At 37.8% G+C, this 22,935-nt stretch overlaps 1 protein-coding gene across 4 annotated transcripts; it reads right to left on the reverse strand.

Annotated features, from left to right (window-relative positions):
• Positions 1-2,792: 2,792 nt before the first annotated feature.
• On the reverse strand, positions 2,793-15,461 carry LOC108714206 (methylcrotonoyl-CoA carboxylase beta chain, mitochondrial). 4 transcript variants are annotated; one of them, XM_018258201.2, is made up of 12 exons: positions 15,144-15,461; positions 12,692-12,888; positions 11,837-12,015; positions 11,666-11,746; positions 10,739-10,917; positions 10,013-10,205; positions 8,929-9,020; positions 5,081-5,237; positions 4,709-4,831; positions 4,233-4,378; positions 3,274-3,355; positions 2,793-2,945 (listed from the first exon to the last, which is right to left on the reverse strand). In XM_018258201.2, exons 1-12 carry the CDS (start codon positions 15,323-15,325, stop codon positions 2,862-2,864), a joined length of 1,695 nt encoding a protein of 564 aa, XP_018113690.1. In that variant the 5' UTR covers positions 15,326-15,461; the 3' UTR covers positions 2,793-2,861. The 4 variants fall into 4 exon arrangements, 3 of the variants coding, with proteins under 3 accessions (XP_018113690.1, XP_041446293.1, XP_041446294.1); XM_041590359.1 differs by having other exon boundaries at positions 3,274-3,379; XR_005967000.1 differs by having other exon boundaries at positions 2,886-2,945; positions 4,233-4,328.
• Between the last annotated feature and the right edge of the window lie 7,474 nt (positions 15,462-22,935).

Raw genomic sequence — 22,935 nt, forward strand, 5'->3', positions numbered from 1 at the left:
AAGAAACTGTAGCATGAATAGGAGAGGGTCTGAATAGAAAGAGGGGTAATAAAAAGTAACAATAAATATAAATGTGTAGCCTTACAGATCATTTGTTTTTTTAGATTGGGTCAGTGACCCCCATTTGAAAGCTGGAAAGATTCAGAATAAAAGGTCAAATAAAAAAATAACGAAGACCAGTTTAAAGGTTTCTTAGAATCAGCCATTCTATTACAAACTTAACTTAAAGGTGAACCATCCTCACTGCACCATCCTACATGGATATGAAGAGTATTACACAGTATCCATATACTCAGAAGCTGCAACACTAATGAACTATAAACAGCAATGTGTGCAGATAATAACTTATTTCCGTCGCATGTGATTTGTCGCAGGAGTTTTGTCACAGCGCCGACGGATCGCTCCGAAAACGTCTGTGTAGTCCTACTCTAAAGCAACAGGAGTCCTGCATTCATTACCTTGCATACAGCAAACATTTTAGTCACAGAACAAGCTGCAGCTGAATTCAGTCTTAATAGGATGCTAATTAGGCTGCACTAGGCTATTCTTATGTTTGAAGGCATTTTCTTATGGGCAAAATGCAGGAAGAGAGCTTACATGATTTAAAAGTCTTGCCGAAGACTTACCGAAAGATTTGGCAGCTTCCTTTGAGTTGCTGTTTCAAGGATCTAGTCAAATTTTCAGAAATTAGCCATGTGTGCAGATGTACAAATATACATGCATACAGCACATTCCAATTCTGCCTCAAAGGGCATTAGCAAGTAGCCATTGCCATATAGTTTAAGAAAAAAAGAAACCCCACCAACTATATTAAACTATATTAATATTTTTTCATCTGACCCGGTCAGACCTCCACTTATAGTTTGGGTTAAACAAGGATCTAATATATCTACATATACACACAGGGATACCAATCCGTGTTGTTTCTCAAGTAGCCATTGCCAACAAGAGGCATGATATAATGTTAAAGGTGGATCATGAATTTGCCACCACATTACTTCTAGAATTCAGAGGCACAATCATCAGAATGACACCCTGTAGCCTCCGGAGCAGCCTCATCAGAAGATGCAGACCAGTGAAATCCAGGATGGGAAAAAACAGAGGGGAGCTTGCAGTCGCTGGATATTATTTATAGCATGCTCCACAAGTTCGAATTTGCTCCATGGTGGAGGACACAACTTCCAAGGTGTGAACCTCTACTCAGTTCTGCAGTGGCACAGGAGGAAATACATCCACAACCTGGCAGCTAAAACAACAAACTGGGCAATGTACAACTGACCTGCAGGTAGGAAAAACACTGCTAGTTTCCAGGTAGAGGAGGGTTTTATTGGGTGTGGTTCAAGTCTAGGGGCGGTGTTTTTTTACTACCTACAGGAAGGGGACGTCTCTCATGAGTAGCTGTTGCCTCTAGGGACATGAGGGGAAAAGCTATTGTTTCCTCTACTCAATGTAACTGGGGGAGTCGCAGTGGGACTTGAATTTACATCTAGTCAGGAAGCTTTTATTTTGCTACCTTGCCTTTGTTCTGTTGATAGGCTGCTGGGGAGGGGGGTACTTATGCACAAGTACCTAACTGAGAGCACCTGGGAAACTTTCAACATGTCTAGCCCCATGTCAGATTTTAAAATTAAATGTAAAAAAGTCTGTTTGCTCTTTTGAAAAACAGATTTCAGGGCAGAATTCTGCTTGAACAGTGATATTAACTAAAACTGCTATTTGAAAATCTTGTGGTAGAATCCCTTTAATAACATAAATTCATGGAACGCCAACATATTCTGCAGCGCTGTACAATAGATGTTTGTTTATGATCACCATACCAGCACTTTTTATAGCAAACTATATATAAAAAATCTACCATATACTACTACATACTTCAACACTACTTACCGATAATTGCACACTGTTTAATGCTTGCATGCTTTGCAGAGGCACTGTAGCTGCCATATGCATACTGTTACTGCTAAGTGTGCTGCAGGTACATAAGTGCATGTTGCACGAGGCAAGGGTATGTACAGCAATTAAGACATTCTTAAGGTTATCTATTTCCTGGCCCCTTCCAACATATTCCCTATTGCTTTGCAGGGTTATTTACAAGCGTAGAGACTGCTTCTGTTAGAAATCTGGACATTCAGCTCTTAAAGGAACAGTAAGCATTTAAAAGTAATTAAAATATAATGTATTGTTGCCAGACAACAATTTAAGCTGAAGTTAAACGAGAAAATGCACAGGCTACATAGCAGATAACATATAACTTCTATAATAGAATACAATGGAATGCTACATGTGTATCTGTTATCTGCTATGCAACCTAAGCCTTGAATTTCTGCCTCCACGGCTACACAGCAGGTTGTTTATATAAACTATAGCAGTGTTTCTAAAACAAACACATAACTTTTACCAATGCAAAGAAACAGAACATTATATTTTAATTATTTGAAAACACTTTTCTCGTTACTGTTCCTTTAAAGTGATTTGCACACCAAGAGTGCACAGAGAACACCCTGCTGGTGTTTTGCTGCTGCTGGGACACTACCTGAGGAAGGTTGTCAACTTATGGCAGAAGACGAAAGCTTGCAATGTATATTTTCAATTAGCCATAAAAGGTATTATTTTTCCGTATATAGGAAAGTATATGAGTATAATATAGCTGCCAGTAAATGCATTGCATAGCAACTACTGTATTGAGAACTTTTAACAGCTAATCCCACCAACTCTCTATTTAGATAAAACAAGCAAAGAGGCTTTACATGTTTGAAAATAATGGTTAAAAACAGAGGGGAAAAAACCCGAAACACAATATTAATAATCTTTATTGTTAATATATTTACATATTTAAAAATAGCTTATCAAAAACATAAAATTTACATTCTGAATACAGGGGAGGTTTGATAAGTGAAATCCTTATATTTTTGCTGTTTGATGATTCTTAGACACTTGCCAATTACCTAGGCAAAAAAAAAAAAACAGATAAGATATTTACATTAGAGTAATTACTTTTCATCACTTTTCTCTTATTTGAAAAATGTGCTTCAAATTGGGTGAATTGACGTGCCATGCAGTGATATATTACTATTATTAGTAACGGAATGGGAGCCATTATCTGGGCACCTGTTAACCAGAAAGCTTTGAATTATGGGGGCATCTCCCACAGACTCAATTTTAAAACAGTAAAAACAATACTTTGTAGCCTAAGATATAATTAATCCTTATTGAAGGCAAAACAATCTTGTTGATTTTATTTATAGGAAAAAATCCCTAGCAAACAACACTTACATTTCTTGAATCTTGAGGTAATATTATGCCATCATCCCACAGTCTTGCTGTTGAGTAGAACGCTGTGCTCTCTTTCTTCAACCTGAATACAGAAGGACAAGACCCCCTATTTACAAAGCATAATTTTATATAAATAAGCATTCCTAAAATAATAATACACATAATGTAGTATTAAGAATGCCCACAATTTGCCTATGTTGGAGTAAGTATTAGGTTATAGCGTGGGAGCTTGTTAAAGTGGACCCGTCACCCAAACAAAATTATTCCATATCCTATTTTATCATGTTAGTCAAGCAAAATGAACTTTAATTACACTGTGTAAATTATTTGAATATTGTTTCCATCAGTCTGGGAATTCAAAATTATAGCAACCAGGAAGGAGCCATTTTGTGGACACTTTTATTAAGGCAATCCTTACATAATCTCAGAATCTTGTTTGTGCACCAGGGGACAGGGACCCAATGCCCATCAACATGCACTGGTTACACAATTAAATCGTTAAGAGAGCTGGGGGAATGTGGGGAGAGCGGTGACATCTAGGAAGTGCTGAATGGAAAGTGAAAGTAATTGCTTGCCCCACCTCTATGCCTAGGCATAGAGGCGGGGTAGGCAATATTTGATTGACAGCTGATATTTTTAAATGAGTTTACAACAGCTATGAATGCTTTATTAAAAAAAAGAAATTGGATTTCATGTTTAATTTAAAAAGGGCTTTTATTATACAGATTTTCATGCATGGGTGACGGGTCCACTTTAAGACAACCATAAAGGGTTGACCAGTTTGCTGCTCATTCATTGCCTCCTTAAACTCAGCAGCAGCTTACAGCCATGCCAGGTAATCAGCACTGAGTGGATAAAGTAGATTAGAAATTAGCAAATTCTAACAATAAATCACTTTGTGCGGTCATACAATGCTATTTATTACAGAATAGCATAACCCAGCACAATAATCTTCTTACTTCTCCAGTCTGGTCTTTTCTTCTGCATCACGTGCATGGTATTGCTCCCTCCACTGGGGGTATTCTGAGGCACGGTGAGGATCCACCAGAGAGACCCTTGCGTTAGGCCAAAGAAACAAAAAATTTGGATCAAATGATCTGCCACACTACAGCAACAGAAAAAAAGAATAAAATGTCAGTGAATAACATTCTTTGCATGTGTAAATAAAGCTCTCTTTAGTTGATAAAATAAACGCATTGGAAGATTATGTATTCTATTTTATTCTATAAAAAGCTTTATTCTCCAAAATCTAATAAAAATAATAACATAGTAATATTATGCACAAGAGATTATTGCTTTACATACTTTGCCCAACCTCTTCATTTTACATTTGCACATTATAGAATTATAACGATTAGGCTTAAATATTTGGTTGCAGCAAACTCCACACATAAAGCAATATCACGGAGGCCTGTGGAAATAGCATGATCCATACCATGGCAAAGCTTTCTCCCCCATGACAGCCACCGATAACAAGGGTAATCTTAGGGACAGAGGCACAAGCAACAGCAGCAATCATAGCAGCTTGTGCTTTCAGTCGGTTGGTTTGCTCTTCTGCCTGAAATAAATGCACACAGTAAGCAGTTTACTATGCTATATTATGAACCATGTTTGGTCACAATGCTTGATATTATATTTTGGTTTGGTCATTCTGTTGTTAAACATAACTAAGCAACTAATTTAGTGAAAGGGAAAGTAACTACATCTCAACAGAGAGATTAAATTAATGTGGTTTCCTTACTAATCACCAATCAAGTGCCCTGAAGAGCCTTTCTAGCAAGTATACAGATACTGTATGATGCTGTACCTTTACAACATTTGTTGGCACAGATTCTTGAGATGCTGTATTTTGAAGAAAAAGAAGAGGAATTCCACGCTGGTTACATAACTGCACAAAATGGCTTCCTTTCAGTGAGGCATCATGTGTTAACTCTCCATTATTGGCCACAACACCAACCAAGTTCCTGGGAAAATATAAAAATCACATTCTACAATCGTTTTCAGGTTTCTGTAAAACTATTCTACTAATATTTAATGTATTGCTTCCTTGTATTGCTTTCCTGCCCAAGCAAAATGATGCTACTGTATAATGAGACAGTAAACACTTGTGGCACGAACATACAGTATTTGTTATAGCTTGCTCTGGTGTCGAGCTGCAGGCCCAGACTGACAATCTGTGGATTCTGGCATTTGCCAAATGGGCTGTGTTAACGTGCCCCTATTTAGTGGGCTAGTGGGAAGGTGTTTGGACTTATGTGAATTTGAAATGCCAGGGCCTGTTTTGAATCCCAATCTGCTCTAGAGGAATAAGTTACACTGTGTTGCAGCTAAAACAGGTGAGCCCTATGAGTAAGATTAAGGGAACATTTGAGGACTTAAACCATTTTTATGCATCAGTATGGAATTAATATTATTGATTTTTCATTTATTGTAATTTATAGGGGTCTGATCTGTTTTTTAATATAAGCAAATCAGGTATTTTTATATTTTAATTCTTGCTCTTAAAGGACCAGTAACATCAAAAATTTTTACACAAAAATTCGTTAGAATACAACGAAATAAAACACCAAGACAAATTAAAATTTTCAATTGGAAAAGCCTTTATTAAGAAATAACTTACAGAAACTCCACTTCCTGTCCTCAACAGAAAAGGCGACACGGCGACCATCCATCCTGCTGGGCTCGATTTCTCCTTCCTGGATATTCACTGACAGCGTGTAGATCTCCTCTTCTTCATCCCTCTCCCAGGATCAGCAGTAGGCGATGTTCGGCGGTCTCCCCCTCCCTCAGTGTGGGGAAGAAGCTTTCAGCAACCTCTTATTCTAGTACCGTCACCAGCACTGCTGCCTTTCAATCATCAATCGCTTCAGTTCTTGTTTGGCAAGGGGAGATCAGATGCGCAGAAACACTTGGCTGCACAATCCCTCTCATATCTTCGCTTGTGTAACGTCCTGCCGTGGGTCCCGTGTGCCAACCCCCAGACAGTCACGCTCCCCGCACGTAATGCATTTGCGTTATAGCGCAAGTGACTGCGCACTCTGAAACATATTCATAGATCTCTGCAGCCTTTTCCGTCTCCCCTTCTGCTCCATAACTTTGTTTGGAAAGTTAGAATGCCCCTATAATTTGACCGATGCTGGCCAGTTGTCAATCACAGGGACCTATTCACCCCGCCCCCAGCAGAGCCGTCCCTCCCTCCCTCCGCTACCTACTAGGCTGCCTGCAGTGGGGCCCTAACAAAGGGGCCTGGGGATGGGGCAACCATGGGATGTTTCCTGCTATCTTACAGTGGGGACACGGAGGGGGAGACCGCCGAACATCGCCTACTGCTGATCCTGGGAGAGGGACGAAGAAGAGGAGATCTACACGCTGTCAGTGAATATCCAGGAAGGAGAAATCGAGCCCAGCAGGATGGATGGTCGCCGTGTTGCCTTTTCTGTAGAGGACAGGAAGTGGAGTTTCTGTAAGTTATTTCTTAATAAAGGCTTTTCTATTTGAAATTTTAATTTGTCTTGGTGTTTTATTTCGTTGTATTCTAACGAATTTTTGTGTAAAAATTTTTGATGTTACTGGTCCTTTAAGACAATTCTATGTACTTTAATTTGAGTAATGTGGATATAATGTCTGTGGGGTTTCAGTTAACTCAATGCACTTTGATTGTTTTGGAGGTATATGCAATTTATTAGGATATTATTGAATAGTACAGGTATGGGACCTTATCCAGAATGCTCGGGACCTGGGGTTTACCAGATAACAGATCTTTCCATAATTCAGATCTTCATATCTTAAGTCTTCTGGGAAATTGTGTAAACATTAAATAAATTCAATACGCTGGCTTTGCTTCTAGTGAGGATTAATTATATCTCAGTTTGGATCAAGCACAAGGTACGGTATTATTATTACAGAGAAAACAGAAATAATTTTTAAATATATACATAAGAGTCCACGGGAGACAGTCTTTCCGTAATTCTGAGCTTTCTGGATAATGGGTTTCCAGATAACATATCCCATACCTGTATAATGTAGTAGAATCCCCATTTTACATTTACAGGGAACCAGAAAAATTGCTGTAGAATCTGGGAAAATGCAATCGGGGAATGCATTTTACACTGACAGGAGAACAACAATGTTGTCAAATGAGAGAAAACCTTCTCTTCAGAGAAGGCATTGCAAGTATTACATGCATTTCTCTATAGTAAAAGAGTCAGGGTGTTAGACTGTGTCCGGACCTGTCACCCAAGAACATGCCACTGAAATTCTATATCAGGCAAAAATGGGACAGCATTTCTCTTTCAAAACTACAGCAATTGGTCTTGTCAGTTGCCAAACGCTTGTGGGCAGATTTATCAAAGGTCGAATTTTGAATTTGTGTGAATTTATTTTTTACTGTAAAAAATTCGAATATACTCACAACTTGAATGGGAGGTTATTTAAAGGGATCCTGTCATCGGAAAACATGTTTTTTCAAAACGCATCAGTTAATAGTGCTACTCCAGCAGAATTCTGCACTGAAATCCATTTCTCAAAAGAGCAAACAGATTTTTTTATATTCAATTTTGAAATCTGACATGGGGCTAGACATTTTGTCAATTTCCCAGCTGCCCCTGGTCATGTGACTTGTGCCTGCACTTTAGGAGAGAAATGCTTTCTGGCAGGCTGCTGTTTTTCCTTCTCAATGTAACTGAATGTGTCTCAGTGAGACATGGGTTTTTACTATTGAGTCTTGTTCTAAAATCTACCAGGCAGCTGTTATCTTGTGTTAGGGAGCTGCTATCTGGTTACCTTCCCATTGTTCTTTTGTTTGGCTGCTGGGGGGGGAAAGGGAGAGGGGTGATATCACTCCAACTTGCAGTACAGCAGTAAAGAGTGATTGAAGTTTATCAGAGCACAAGTCACATGACTTGTGGCAGCTGGGAAATTGACAATATGTCTAGCCCCATGTCAGATTTCAAAATTGAATATAAAAAAATCTGTTTGCTCTTTTGAGAAATGAATGACCGTATCCCTTTAAGAAAAAATTTGAATGTCTAATATTTAATCAAATAGTCCAGACCCGAAAATCGAATCAAGATTTCCCTCTGAAAAAAACTTGAATGTCAGGAAGGCAATTAACATATTCAAATGGTTCAAGGGACCTCTGTGATTGAATTGTAAATGAAGTTGGCAGGTTTAAGGTGGAGAATATTCGAATTAGCACTGTTTTCATGGTCGAGTTGTGATACATCTCACATTTCACTTTACATTCAAATTGGGGAATTTAAATTCAAATGTGTGAATTTTGACACCAAAAAAAATTGAAAATTCTAAATTGAATTTACTATTTGACCCTTAATAAATCTGCTCCTAAGAGTGTTGTTAATAGTAGAGATGATGCCCCTGTCCCAATTTTTTTTAAACATGTTGCTGGCATCAAAATCAAAATGAGCAAATATCTTTTCATAAAACAATATCTCAGTTTCATCATTTGAAATGTTGTCATTATACTATTTTCAATTAAATTAAACAATTTGCACATCATACCATTCTCTTATTTTTCCATTTTACCCAGTGTCTCAACTTTTTTGGAAATGGGTTTGTACAATTACATAATGAATGTTTTTTTTGTGTGGGGCATGTTCCTTTTGGTCCGGTAAAAATGTTATATTGTCAACCTACCCTTCAACAGATGCAAAGCCTGCAACCAAAGTTGTCCCATAATCAGCTTTAAATTCCAGAAACCTACTGCCATCCAGAAGTCGGCCAAGGATCTGCAAAAATATAACCAGTGAACAGCATGATGGAGGTGTAGGCTTTTCAAGGCTAACTATTCATCTTCCAATCAAATTTCCATACTGCTGCCTGGTTAGAATACAGCAGCCTTGCGACTGGACTGGAAACAAAACACGTATAACAAAGTTAAAAACCACAATAAATAGAAAATGAAGGCTAATTTTAAATGTCTCAGAATACTACTTTTTACACCACACTAAAAGTTCATTTTGAGGCAGATCGCATCATGGAAATTCACTATAACTACCCAAGCTGACGAATAAACCAAAAGATACTGTTTTGAATGCATTTGAACATGAATCACTATTTATAAAATGAAAAGATACTTTTAAAAATATAACATTCCATATGTTGACACTTCCCTACATGCAAATCTAGACATGTGGCAGACTGGCACGGCTTAAGCCTATCTGAATGTTCATAAGCATTGCTCTATTATGCCACAGTGTGTGAAACTCACTGGAATGCCAAGAATGAATGCCTGTATTTGTGCTACATAATAGTTCCACTACTGGTACACAGAGCTAAGCCATGTAAAATTATATTGCACTAAGCCAAGGCAATAATGAGCAGCAGGATTAACTTTAGCTGTCGCAGTACTTTTTCTTATGCAGATGCATAAAGCCACATAACCAAGCAAAGTTTAGCAGAATTATTTCCCAGCAATGTTTCTCAAGAGATTCTCCCAACTATGGGCATTAACTAATTAACATTTATGGTGAATAAGTAGCCAAACTCTTAGGAAAGCAAAGCCTTGGTTTTCCTATGCCTTTCTCTCACCCACAACCAATTGTGCATAAGATGCATCTTTCTGTATTTTTCAGAAACCTCTTATTTGTAACCTTTATACTACTTCACCAAGAATAGTGTTTAATTAGTTTTCAGTATTTGTGTGTACTCAAAGGCCCAAGTCGAACATACACAGCATGGTATTCAGAACAGTAAAAATGATCAAACTGTAACCTTTTACCAGTTTAATGTTGAGAGTGCTTCTGTAATCCCGAGGGGCTAGTCCTGTAAATTCATTTGTATCATATAAAGGGTTCTCGTAGTCTGATGAATCCTCAGCAACTGGATCAAAATTTAGGGATGAAATAATATTTCGAGCACAAGTGTAGGCCTCTGCTTCTGTTGATCCAAAATGATCGACACACCCACTGACACTATAAAAAAAAGATAATTCCGCATGGTGTGTATGGAGTAATACATTCAATTTGCATTAACATCATAAGAATCTTAAAAGGCAACTGTGCCGTAATTATTGTCTTGCTAAATTGTTTTTTTATATAGGAATACACCTAGGGGGGGTGCTCCTGCTGAGTCTAGGCTTGTATTCTATTACATGGTTTCTTAAAAACCCAACAACATTAGACATAGTACGTAATATAGTAGAGAGATGGGAAAAGATAAAGCAGGTTTTGACTATACATGCCGAGAGTAATACATGTTTAAAAGCTTTAAACCTTGTTTAAAAGCTTTTTCAGAAGCACCTTCTAGTTAAGATACATTATTATATATTTATCTTTTAATATTTTCATTAGAGAGATGTAAAATTAACAGTGTGTCCTGTACAACAGGGCTAAAATGAAAAAAATGTGACAGAGGGTTAGCTGCCATTTAAAAGCAAAAAGAATGCAAGATTCTTGCACAGAGCACCTAAAGGAAAGTTACATATATAGACTGATAGTTATATAACCTAGAATGTAGCTTTGCTCCTCCCAGATTCTCAGCAGAGACGTCTTCTCCAGTTGCAGCTTTAACCAACGGTGGGCCAGCCAAAAATATAGTTCCAATCTTGTCAACTATTACAGTTTCTTCTGCCATAGTTGGAATATATGCACCTCCAGCTGTACAAGAGCCACACACCACAGCCACCTGATCCACATAGAAAATACAGTTTATTTACAGGTGAAAGTTTCTCTAAGATTTACTAAGGATCGAATTTCGAAGTGAAAAAACTTCGAAATTCGACAATCGAATTGCAGTAGTACGATATTCAAAGTCAACGTTTTTTTGATCGAATATGGCCATATGCGATCGAAGTAAAATCGTTTGTTCGATCTAGTAAATACTTCCATACGAACGATTTAATCGATCAATCGAACGATTTTTCAAAAAAAAAACTTTGACTTCTAAAAACGTAGCCAAATGTTGGCTATAGGTTCTAGAAGGTCCCCATAGGCTAACATAGTAATTCGGCAGGTTTAAGGTGGCGAAGTCAAAGTTTTTTTAAAGAGACAGTACTTCAATTTTGGAATGGTCAAATATTCAAAGTGTACCCAATTCGAATCAAAGTAGAATTTGGCCTATTCCATGGTCGAAGTACCCAAAAATTACTTCGAAATTCAAAGTTTTTGAATTCGAAAATTCACTTTGAATACACTTCGACCCTTAGAAAATGTGCCTAGTGTTGGAAAATTGGGGGCCACTGTTGGCAATAAATCATGATAAAAGTAAAAAAAAAAATATACATACATACAATAAAGGGTAACTACATTGCTAATGTGTTTAGCCAACTGCAAAAAAGGGCTATTTAAAAAAACTTTTCATTTAAATATACAGAAAGCATCAGTACAAAGAGTCATTATCCGTATGAGGTAATGACAAAAATGACTTGCAATACCTGGGGGATTCTCATAGCTGACATTATAGCTTCATTATAGAAAGTCCTTCCGCCATGTTGCTTGTCAGGAAACAGCTCTGCCTGTTAATTCAATAGATCAATTTAATGCTATAGTATTACAAGAACCCTACTGAATATTGAAGACACAGAGCTCTTTCACAGTGACCTTACCTGGAGCGGTAGAAAAGCACCACCACTGTCCACCAAATAAACAGTAGGAAGTCTGTTCTGTATAGCGATTTCCTGCGCCCTCAGCTGTTTCTTTACAGAAATTGGATAAGCTGTGCCACCCTTAACTGTGGCATCATTAGCTATAAACACACACCACACTCCACAAATTTTCCCAACACCTGAAAATACAAAATTGCTGTTCACTAACTGCAGAACACTACCGTTACAAAGTAGTTTGCACATCTCTTTTTATTTGCAAGGCTACGGTTTTGCATGTTCATTTCTTGTTCTACTCCCCCCAGGAGCGCTCCCTATGATGCTTTTCCCAATCTCTCCTAATCTCTATCCACTGCCCCGTTCTGATCACCATTTTATTTTTAATACCCCCTACACCTCTTTGCTCTTTCCTATCTTCTTTACTCCGCTTTTGTTACCATGACTTTGATAGTGTCTTATTCTTTGCCTTGTCCTTGTCTTGTGCTTTCTTTCACTATTGCATTTAAAGTTATAATTGCTAACCTTGGACCCCAGGCTGGTGCTCCACTTTTCTGAAAAACACAGCAGCCCAGGGTACCATCTATATGGGAGCCATCCCTGATCAATTTCCCAATTGTACCATGCAATGGTTCAGGACTGGTGCATGTGCAGAGTGAAGTCAGATATTTTACAATAGCTCACATGCAGCAGTCTGGTGCCACCAAAAGGGATACTGGGCAAGAAGTATGCATGCACAGCACAAGAGACAATTGGGAAACTGAAAGAAAAAATCACATTACATATAAAAGAAAGACCAAATTTATGATAAACATGATGTTCTCTAACATAGTCCATGGTTAAACAAGCTTGAGCACTCACCAGTGAGACACCCCGCAGAAGGAACATCTCCATAAGTTAGACCAAGGCCAGCCATTGGGGATAGCTCTAAGAATGATTCATTATCCAGAAGCATTCTCAGTCTCTCACGCACAAGCAGTTTTTTATTCCTCTGTGTATGTCTCATTATTGCATTCTCTCCTCCTCCTAGTTTAATTTGCTCTAATAATTCTACATACCTGGAGGGAAAAAAAGCCGACACATGTATTACAATGTAACAATTCATTGTACAGCAAACTCAAAGAGACACTGAAATATATTATATTATGCATATTACAATTAAATATTAATACAGTTATGGGATCTATGATCCACAAACCTGTTATCTAGAAAGCTGTGAAATAAATGAAGGCCATCTCCCATAGACTCCACTTTAATCCGATGATACTGTACATTGTACTTGATCCAAACTAAGATATAATCCTTATTGTTGGCAAAACAATCCTGTTGGCTTTAAGTAATATTTTAATTACTTTTTAGTAGAGTTCAGGCATGGAGATCCAAATTACAGAAAGACCCCTTATCTGAAAGACCCCAGGTCCCAATCATTCTGGATAACATGTCCCAAATAACCTGTAAACAGATTTTACACACACACACACACATTTATACAGGGGTGTTGTGACAATGAGGCGAGCTCCTGGTAACTTTAAGAGCCAAATTTCAGTTTTTCAAACCTGGAATTCGGCTCGCCTAGCACAGAGAGTGAAACGGTGCTTTTCTACTAGCACCCTGGATGCCCCGGACCTCCCGGGAACCCCTCCGGATTCAAAAATATGAGCTTGGAGGGAAAGGAGGGGGGGAGTAGCTGCTGCAAGTTGCCTCAGGTGGCAGGATGCCCGCGTGTGTGTGTGTGTGTGTATATATATATATAATATTTAATTGAATAGTGTAGAAGGCAAACCCCATTATATTCTGAAACTTTAATGTAAAGGGGAATTTCATCTTTCCAGTAGCTGTTATAACAAAATGACATCTGTGCAGCTTTTTAGTTGGTCTTCATTATTTACTTTAAAGGGGTGGTTCAACTTTAAGTTAACGTTCAGTATGTTATAGAATTGCCAATTCTTACCTACTTTTCAATTGGTCTTCATTATTTATTTTTTATAGTTTTTTAATCATTTGCCTTTTTCTGCTGACTCCTTGCAGCTTTCAAATGGGGGTCACTAGCCCCACCTAAAAAAATAAATACTCTGTAAAGCTACAAATGTATTGTTATTGCTACTTTTTATTACTTGTCTTTCTATTCAAGCTCTCTCCTATTCATATTCCAGTCTCTTATTCAACTTAATGCATGGTTGCTAGGGTAACTTGGACCCTAGCAACCAGATTGCTAAAATTTCAAACTGGAGAGCTGTTGAATAAAAAGATAAATAACTTAAAAACTACAACTAATAAAAAATGAAAACCAATCTCAGAATATCACTCTCTATATCATACTAAACGTTAACCCTAATATGCATAACCCCCTTTAAAGAATTATTCAGTATAAAAACAAAAACTGAGTAAATAGATAGGCTGTGTGAGGGGGGTGTCACATGGGTCATATCTGTTGCTTTTGAATCTGAGCTGAATGCTGAGGATCAATTGCAAACCCACTGAACAGTTATGTCCAATGTGCCCCCCTTCCCCTTGAAGGGCATCTATTGGGCAAAAAAACATTATCCCCAACAAAAGGTGTGGGCTAACAGAGCCTGCACTCTGGTTGGGGGTAACAGTAGTTTTTTTTAAATGCCCCCCTGCCAGCGCTACTCGCACCAGGAACGAGTTGTATATAGAACATGCGCATAATGCGCTTCTGACATTACGTGCATGTGCTTAATAAGCAATGTGTCTTCTTGAGATCCGACACGCTTAGAGGAAGCGCATGCAGTGAATACAAAGTAAGTAATAGAAATGTCGGACCTTGTTGCTGCGTGCACCAGACACGACTGTCAGACAGTCGTGTCGTGTGTACGCAGCATCAAGGTCCGACATTTCTATTACTTACCTTATATTCGCCAAATCCGTCTCCTTGCATACACTTCCTCTAGGCGCTTTGGATCTCAAGAAGACGCATCATGTAGTTCCAGCCTTACACCTTCATTCACTCCAGCCTTTATACATTATCCATCCAATGAAGGATAAGGTCATAGTCTGTAAACATCACACACGGCTTATCTGCATTTATTTTTGTCTCTGAGAAGTTGCCTTATTGCTTGCCTTTGCCCCCACACAATCGATATACTTGATTATAAATGATGTATAGCCATCTTGCTATAGAGTACCCCTCCAATGCAATATTGCTGCTCCAAATGCATAAATTCAGCATACAAATAATGAATAGACTGTATATAACTACATGCACTACTGTGTATTCTTTTCACAAGGATTATAAACACCAGCTATAACCAGGGGAGATTTGTCCTTTAAAAATCTGAGTTCCTTTACTCACCTCTGCCCACAGATCTGGCTGTTTCTGGTGTTTGCTTCATACACATGTCTGAAAACAGGAGGGATCTCTCCACTGATAACAGGGTAGCACTTTGCACCTCTCTTCTGACCTGCAGCTGCCATACTGCTGAATTTCACATATGTAGCCTGCAACAAGTGTTTCTGCCGAGCCCATGCTGCCATCTATCTTATCAGCCCTCCAAAACTTCTGCGCTTTGGGCATAAACTCAAGACCAAAGTCCTATAATCTTTCCTCCCTGCTAAAGTGAAGGGCGAATACCCAGCAAGTCTTTCCCAGCTACACTTTCGTTTTGCAACCCACAGGCAGCCTATCAGAGCCCGCAGATTCGACACAAGAAAGTTCAAAGTTCATACTTGTAATTCTTCTTCATACCCACTAGATGGCGGCAAATTGAATTCTGGCGCAAATTAAAAAAAACACGGTTGTTTTTCGCTCCTAAGGTAGGACTAGTAACATTAAAAAGAGGTTTGTTTATTTTTTGTATTTAAAGTTCGTGTGTTATTATCCAGCATCTACACAAATTATTTATTTTCAACCAATGTTCTGTTTTATATGGGAAAGCCATAAATGGATTTGGCCCTTTTTTTATTTTCCTGTGTATAAACTAAAACCATTGTATTATTATATAAATGGCATATATGTTATCTACTTTGTAATCACGAGTCTGTCTACTCTATTTACCTAGAATGGCTGTCCCCATGGCCAAAAGTAGCTTAATTATATAAGCTTTAATAATGTTTCTCTCCCAAACACACCCTTTTGGTTTACTTTTAGTTCCCTTAAAATGTATATCAGTGTTCAGAGCAAAGGAAAGAAGTCTATCGATACAGTTGCAAATCTGCAGGTCATACAATTACATACAAGCTACTATTAGGAAATTGCAACAATCCAGAGTGAAATGTATATTAGATACACTTCCTCATGTTGCTGCCAGTAGACCAGCTCAGATAGCAATTGATATGTTGTTGCTAAAATGTAACCTTTAATCCATGTTACTTTAAAACATGTAGTCCATTAACACCTAGACACACTGCTCTTTAAATGCAAGGCAGTGCAGGACCTTGTCCTTAAAATCACACACAATTAAAAACTGCACAAGGTGGACCGGTGGATATAAAGTCAAATGTATGGCACTATTAACCTAATATCAAAATTAAATTGCATGTAGCCAAAAGGTGTTTAGCCCAAAAATACCAAAGTCCTCTCTTCAAAAGTTCCCACACGTGCAAATACCTGCCTATCTACGTGTGGAGCGAGTGGGAGCTACTCTCACCACCGTCCACCTATGTCACCCTATGCGTTTGGCTGACTGCTCAGCTTCTTCAGGGGCATAAGCCACCTGCAGTTTTTAATTGTGTGTGAGTGTGTGGGACAGACATTATTTGTTGGTTGTGTTGGCCTGTGATTTGTTGGCTGCATAGTATATACTGTATACTGTGATATATATTGTGGTATATCATATATTTGTTTAAAATAACTTTAAAATGTTTTTTGACAAAGTACATATAAAGGTGATGGAAAGAATACTGAATTTGAATTTCTTGTACAACCCACAAGGTGGCAGCAAGCACAAGCACAGCAGCATTTCATTTTGGTGTATGCCACAAAAATTAGCTGATTGATGTATGTGAAGTCTTTCTATCCTGGTGGTCAGTCTACTTCTATTTGACTATATACTAATATGCCTTTCAATCTTAGGATGTAAGGATTGCATACATGAGCACATCAATGGATTATTCCTGGTTGGTTCTCCCTCTTTTGAGATGGCATTTAATATGAAAATACAGATAGGATTGCCATCTTTTCTGTAAAAAAAAAATACCGGCCATCCTATATTTTTAGGGTTTTTCCCTATTAATAACATTGTCCCCAAGCAACATTTTTACCAGCCGGGCCGGTAAAATACCGGCCAGATAGCAATCCTAGTTGCATATTGCATACACAAGCACGTCAATGCATTAATCCTGGTTGGTTCTCCCTCTTTTGAGTTGGCACTTAATATGAAAACACAGTTGCATATTGCATACACAAGCACATCAATGCATTATTCCTGGTTGGTTCTCCCTCTTTTGAGATGGCACTTAATAAGAAAATACAGTTGCAATAAAGGTGATAAAGGAGGCAGTAAATATATAATCATTAATCCTATGCTGTTAATTTACTAAATGTTTAATATCATGCCTTTGGTAAAAATGAATGCAGATCTGCTTCTGTGGAAACAGCACTTTTTCATTTCCCGGGGTCTACTCTGTGCTGCATCATGAATAGCAATAAACAACCACAAGCAATTTTTTGTCTGCGTTTTTTCTTGAATCAAATACTAAAACTTGACTTTTGATTAACTGGCCCATTAATATGTATTTATTTACAGAACCTCCACAACTTATTTACTCCTTCTATTTTACCACATCTGCGCTGTTAGGTACCATATTCCTATTATCACTTGCTGCCTTAAAGATTCCAGGATAAGTGACTGCTGATGTATTTTAGAGCAATTACATGAAACCAGCTGTGCATTCAATGATTAGCAATTGTAGTATTTTTGGCAGTCTGTAGTCAATGTGTTAATGTATTACAGAGAAAAAAGGAAAGCATTAAAATGATAATTATTTGCTTACAGTGGACACTATGGGGCAGATTCACTAAAAGACGAATTGTCGCCAGCGACAGCTTCGCACACATCACACCACTTCGCCAGTGCAAATTTGCTACCACTATACCAATTCACTAATATGCGGTTGCGCCCTGGGTGCCGAACGATGGCGACTTTTCATTAGCGTTACTTTGGCAGTGCGAGCATTTCATAGTGAAGATTGTACGTCTATACTGCATAAGATCCAATCAGATAACCTGCATAAGAAATCAGTTGTGTCCTTCAACCATTCTGGTATATTCATTACGATATCTTGTAAAAAAAAAAGGCATCAACAAACTGAGAGAGGGGTTGAATAATGGATCCCATTCCAGATACAATGGGTCTACCTGGGGGGTTGTCAAGACATTAATGAATTTTAGGAAGTAAGTACAAGACCGAAATATGTGGGTACTTAGTAATAAGGAAATCCCTATTATATTAGTGATGATTTCAGATTCAAATGTACTCTGTACAATATTATCAATATATTTCTTCATTTCCCAAGTGGAAAAATCTGTTATAGGCACTGGACATCATTATACCTGGTCATAAATCTTTGGATCTACTTCATACCCTCAATGTGCCCTCAGCACATTGTGGTTGCTCTAATAGCATTCTGCATCTATGCTCCTAAGTGATATTACAGATACTGCTTAACTTACCATCTTTATAATCTTTCACTTAGTATTCTTTCTAAACTGCAACAGAGGGCTGAGATGACATTGTAAATTACCCATTGTTATGTCAATTGCTTTCTATGATACAACGCACACAAGTAACCCTTGCTTTTTAATTCAGTCAGTAATTTCTAATGGAGCAGTTTGTCTCGTACAAAACACACAACATAACTCTTTGCACTCTATGGGCTACCAAGATAAAGCATCAGCTGCAACACTGGTTCCTGCTAGACTAAACTCAACTACCCTTATTAAAAATGGGCAACTGATTGTTTAGTTCTCTAACACCATCCTGAGTGATTAGTTTGTTTTCCCTAAAATCCATGTAATATTCAAGACAGATACTAACTTGCTACATTAAAGTGGAAAAGAGGAGATCATTGAAGGCGGAATCTTGCTAATTATGTCCCAGCAGACTCAGTGTAGTTTTTTATTTATTCACCATTAGAAAGGCAGTTAACTCGTTGATGAGTAACATTATTCATTAATGTACTGACTTGGATTGATGCTAAAATGTTAATCATGAACCTTGGAAGGATATTTGATGGTATCCCCAAAATCTGTAGAATAAGTGGGTGTCTCAGCTGGCACTCAAACTTGTATGTTGCTATATTCGGAGCAATTCGTCAGATACTGAGATTTCAATTAAAAATGTCCAAACATTTGGACCAGCAATAACCAACTGTTCAGCTAACTGTTTTAGCCATAATTAGCCATCTTTATAACTACTTTCCATTAAGCATGGTTGTCCTTGTTATATTAGTTGTGTGGAAGATGCTGGTTTAAGAAATATTTAGATGGAAAGACTCTGGAAAGACATTTACATTGTACATTGCACATCGTTGCTCTTGTTTTTAAGCCTGGCACTTTTAGGGGGTTATTTACTAAAATTTATATAATTCTTTTATTAAAACAAACTCGACCAAACTCCCATCCACCATTTTAACTTATTTATCAATAAAATAGCTTGAAAAATTCAGTGTGGGAAAAGACTCAATAAAACGTATCAATCATATGAATTTTCCAGATTTGATGCCTGAAAACCATGCATTTTACTGATTATTGTACAAAACCCAGCGCAAATCATGACATCTTGTAAAAGGGACATCTGCCATTGACTTCAACAGTGACCTCAACAGTCTTTTTGGATTTGGACTTTTAGCAGCTTCGGGGTATAATAAATCTCGAACAATTTAAGGGTTATTTTCCATTAAAAAATTTGCATTTTCCCCTTTAAAACCACAACCAGAAAAATTCTAGTTTTAATAAATAACCCTCTAAGTGTATGCCTGCATGCTGATAACTACTGTACTTGCCTGTATCAATAAACCCTATTATGCAGCATGATAGTTAAAAATTGACATCTATGCCAAACAGAAGAAGTGGTTAAGCAGGTGAATGTCTCTGTTTCCTAATTCATTCTATCATTTTAAAATTGTGTGATGGGGACATGCTGTATCCCATTGCTGTAGGCGGTTAAAAGAAATCAGAATATATTTTACATGAAAGCCATGAGTACCTAGCTCAACGTATTCACTCACAGCAGGACGTCTGGGGATTAATCAGGGTGAATGCTGTGAATTCCAGAGAAGGCTCCTTCTTTCTGCCTCACAGCTGGTGGCTAGGGATATTGCAACATGAAAGCAGCTCTGTCAGTTCCTATCATCATTACTTGTACTGCTACATTCCAGAGAATGAATAACCATCATTTGATATCTCTCCCAATAACCTCAGCTTCTCTCTCTCTCTCTCTCTCTCTCTCTCTCTCTCTCTCTCTCTCTTTGACTCTGAAAATGTCAGCAGTTATCTTGTTTTGGGTGGGACAGACAGGTGAGGAAAATCAAAACATGGACATTGGAGTAATAAAACATCTGCAATATTCATTCTTTATGGCCCCAAAGCATTCATTGACTTTTCCTTTGTAGAAAACAAATATTAAGAGTTAAATATAGAAAATTTTCCCTCTTGCTATGTTTCCCCCTCCTTTTGTGGTAGAGTTAATGATTCAGAAGGAAGTTTCAGTCTTGTACAAACTGCCTTTGTCTTAAGCTGGCGTGGTCGCCAAACGAGCAGATCTCTCCCTGATATGCCCACCTTGAGGTGGGCGAAATTGGGCTGATCCGATCGTGGGCCCTCCGAGGAGAATACGAGCAGTCGGGTCGAGGATTGCATTAATGAACAAATGTAGAGCTTGATCCCACAGGATTTTTAAACCTGCCCGATCAACATCTGGCTGACTTTCCATTGTAGAGTTTTTTTTACACTGTAGGTCCTTTAATTGAGAGCAGGACAAAAATATTTGCTCTAATCACAGACGTTGAGCTATGTAAGGATAAGACAAACATTTTTCATATTTGGGCACAAGTGCATAACTCTTGTATAAAAACTCAAACTATTTGTGCAAGGTTAGACTTCCTACTAACAATCACTAACAACTAGGGTTGCCACCTGGCCGGTATTTTACTGGCCTGGCTGGTAAAAATTATGGCTGATCCCAATGTTATTAATATGGAAAAAAGATAAATATATAGAAAGGCCTGGTATTTTTTTCCGGAAAAGGTGGCAACCCTACTAACAACAAGGCCCTCTAAACCATTTCTGATGTATTATTGATATAGCTATAGAAATTGTATATGCATCAAGGTGTGAAAAGGTGGTGTTTGCTAATAATCCCTTTACCATGCTGATTTAGAATGGAAACAATGTGGCTATAGGGGCCCATGCACAGCCCCACATACAAACTGTAGTAGGGTTATAAAAATTATGCATAAGAAGTTAAAGAAGGTGGTCCTTTTTCACTAAGGCCCATTGGCCTCTAACATGTTGAAATGCTCCTTTGGAAAAGCTTATCTGGGCAAAAAAAAAAATGAAAATCAGGTCTAGAATGGGAGGGAATTGATATTGGCATTGGCATTGATTGTGATGTATGTAACTTGGATTTAAGATTTTAGTTTAACATTGCTCACTATTTTTTTATTACAGCCACATTTGGAGCAACATGGATGATTTATATATTATGAATGGACTCTTAAGCAGCACTATTCTGCTTTCTTTATGATTGTCACTGACAGGTATTTCACTGTTTCTATTTGTACTATTATAATATTATTATTGTATTTGAATTATGATTGCCGCTAATAGGGTGTGCACTTATTGACTTAATTAATGGGTGGAGTTTTTCTCCTTATATACCTGATTCTTGTTAAACCAGTGTAGGATCACTTGAGAAAGGGGTAGGATACCCTGAAACGTTGTGTATTTAGATCTCCATAAAATGTAACATTTATTAGCACATTTGCTGGATCTGAGTGCCATCTGTTGCACATTTTCTACATGACCCATTGGCCTCTAATCCTGAACTAGAGGAGTGCTAATATATGATAAGACTAGGAAGCATACTGAGGTGGACTTGTTCTTTCTGCATTATGCATGCACTTACAATTTCTAGCCTAAACTGTGCACTGTTGTATGCTGTTGTGATACTAAGCTTTGAAAGAGCCAATGCTTTGTCCTACTATACCGAACTGCCACTTACAAAGATTTTTTTCTGAGTTTAGATTTTCATCAATTCAATAATGTAATTTGAACTGCTACTTAAAAATACACTACAATATAGAAAGGTTATGAGCTTGGATGCTCAGGTGCAAAGTAACAAGCTGCATTTTCTGGCATGCCGAGTTCACTGCAAAATTGAGAGGAATAAAAATTCTTACAGCCAGCAAATTAAAACATATAGGAGTAGTACAAGGCTGAGACCCCCTCAAGGAAACAAAAGTGTGTGAAATTATTGCTATAGACATGGTCCCTAACAGGGCTCCCACCTGTCCCCCCTGATGGCAGTCCTGCTTGAATGAGGGGGTACATACAACCCAAAGGTATTTGGCAAGTATTTTGCCTTACATATTTTCTCCACATAAAATACTCTATAGGGTGTGAGCAGTATTAATGATTCTTCACTTTCTTTCATGTATAGCTTTTATGGCTCCCATTTTTGAAATACTGTAAAATATGGGACACATCAGTCTTGCTGAGAAGCACAGGAGCACAAATGTGCATTAAATATGTCTGAATATGGCATTATAGAAGTACCAATTTCTGTGGGAAGGAAGCACTCTTTCTGTAACCCTGATAGCATAATTATAAATAACATCAATATGTCATGAGTATGGGAACAGGCAAGGAATGTAGCAGCCCTTAATATTTAGTGTTATTGATTTATTATTGTTCTCCTGACTGTTTGACAACATTGCAGTTTGGATGATAAATATGATGGTTGTTTAAACTTCAATTTAATCACAAATTCACATCTTCAACTTCAATCACATTCTAGAAGTGACATCCAAAGCTGATTGGCCTAATAGCCTAGTAGAAAAGTGATACTGGATTTGTCCAATATTGTTAAAATTGACTCCTGCATGATCAGCTTAAAGCTCACATATTAGTGTCAGAAGATACTGAA

Source organism: Xenopus laevis, chromosome 4L (assembly GCF_017654675.1).
Source record: "Xenopus laevis strain J_2021 chromosome 4L, Xenopus_laevis_v10.1, whole genome shotgun sequence".
NCBI classification, from domain to species: domain Eukaryota; kingdom Metazoa; phylum Chordata; class Amphibia; order Anura; family Pipidae; genus Xenopus; species Xenopus laevis.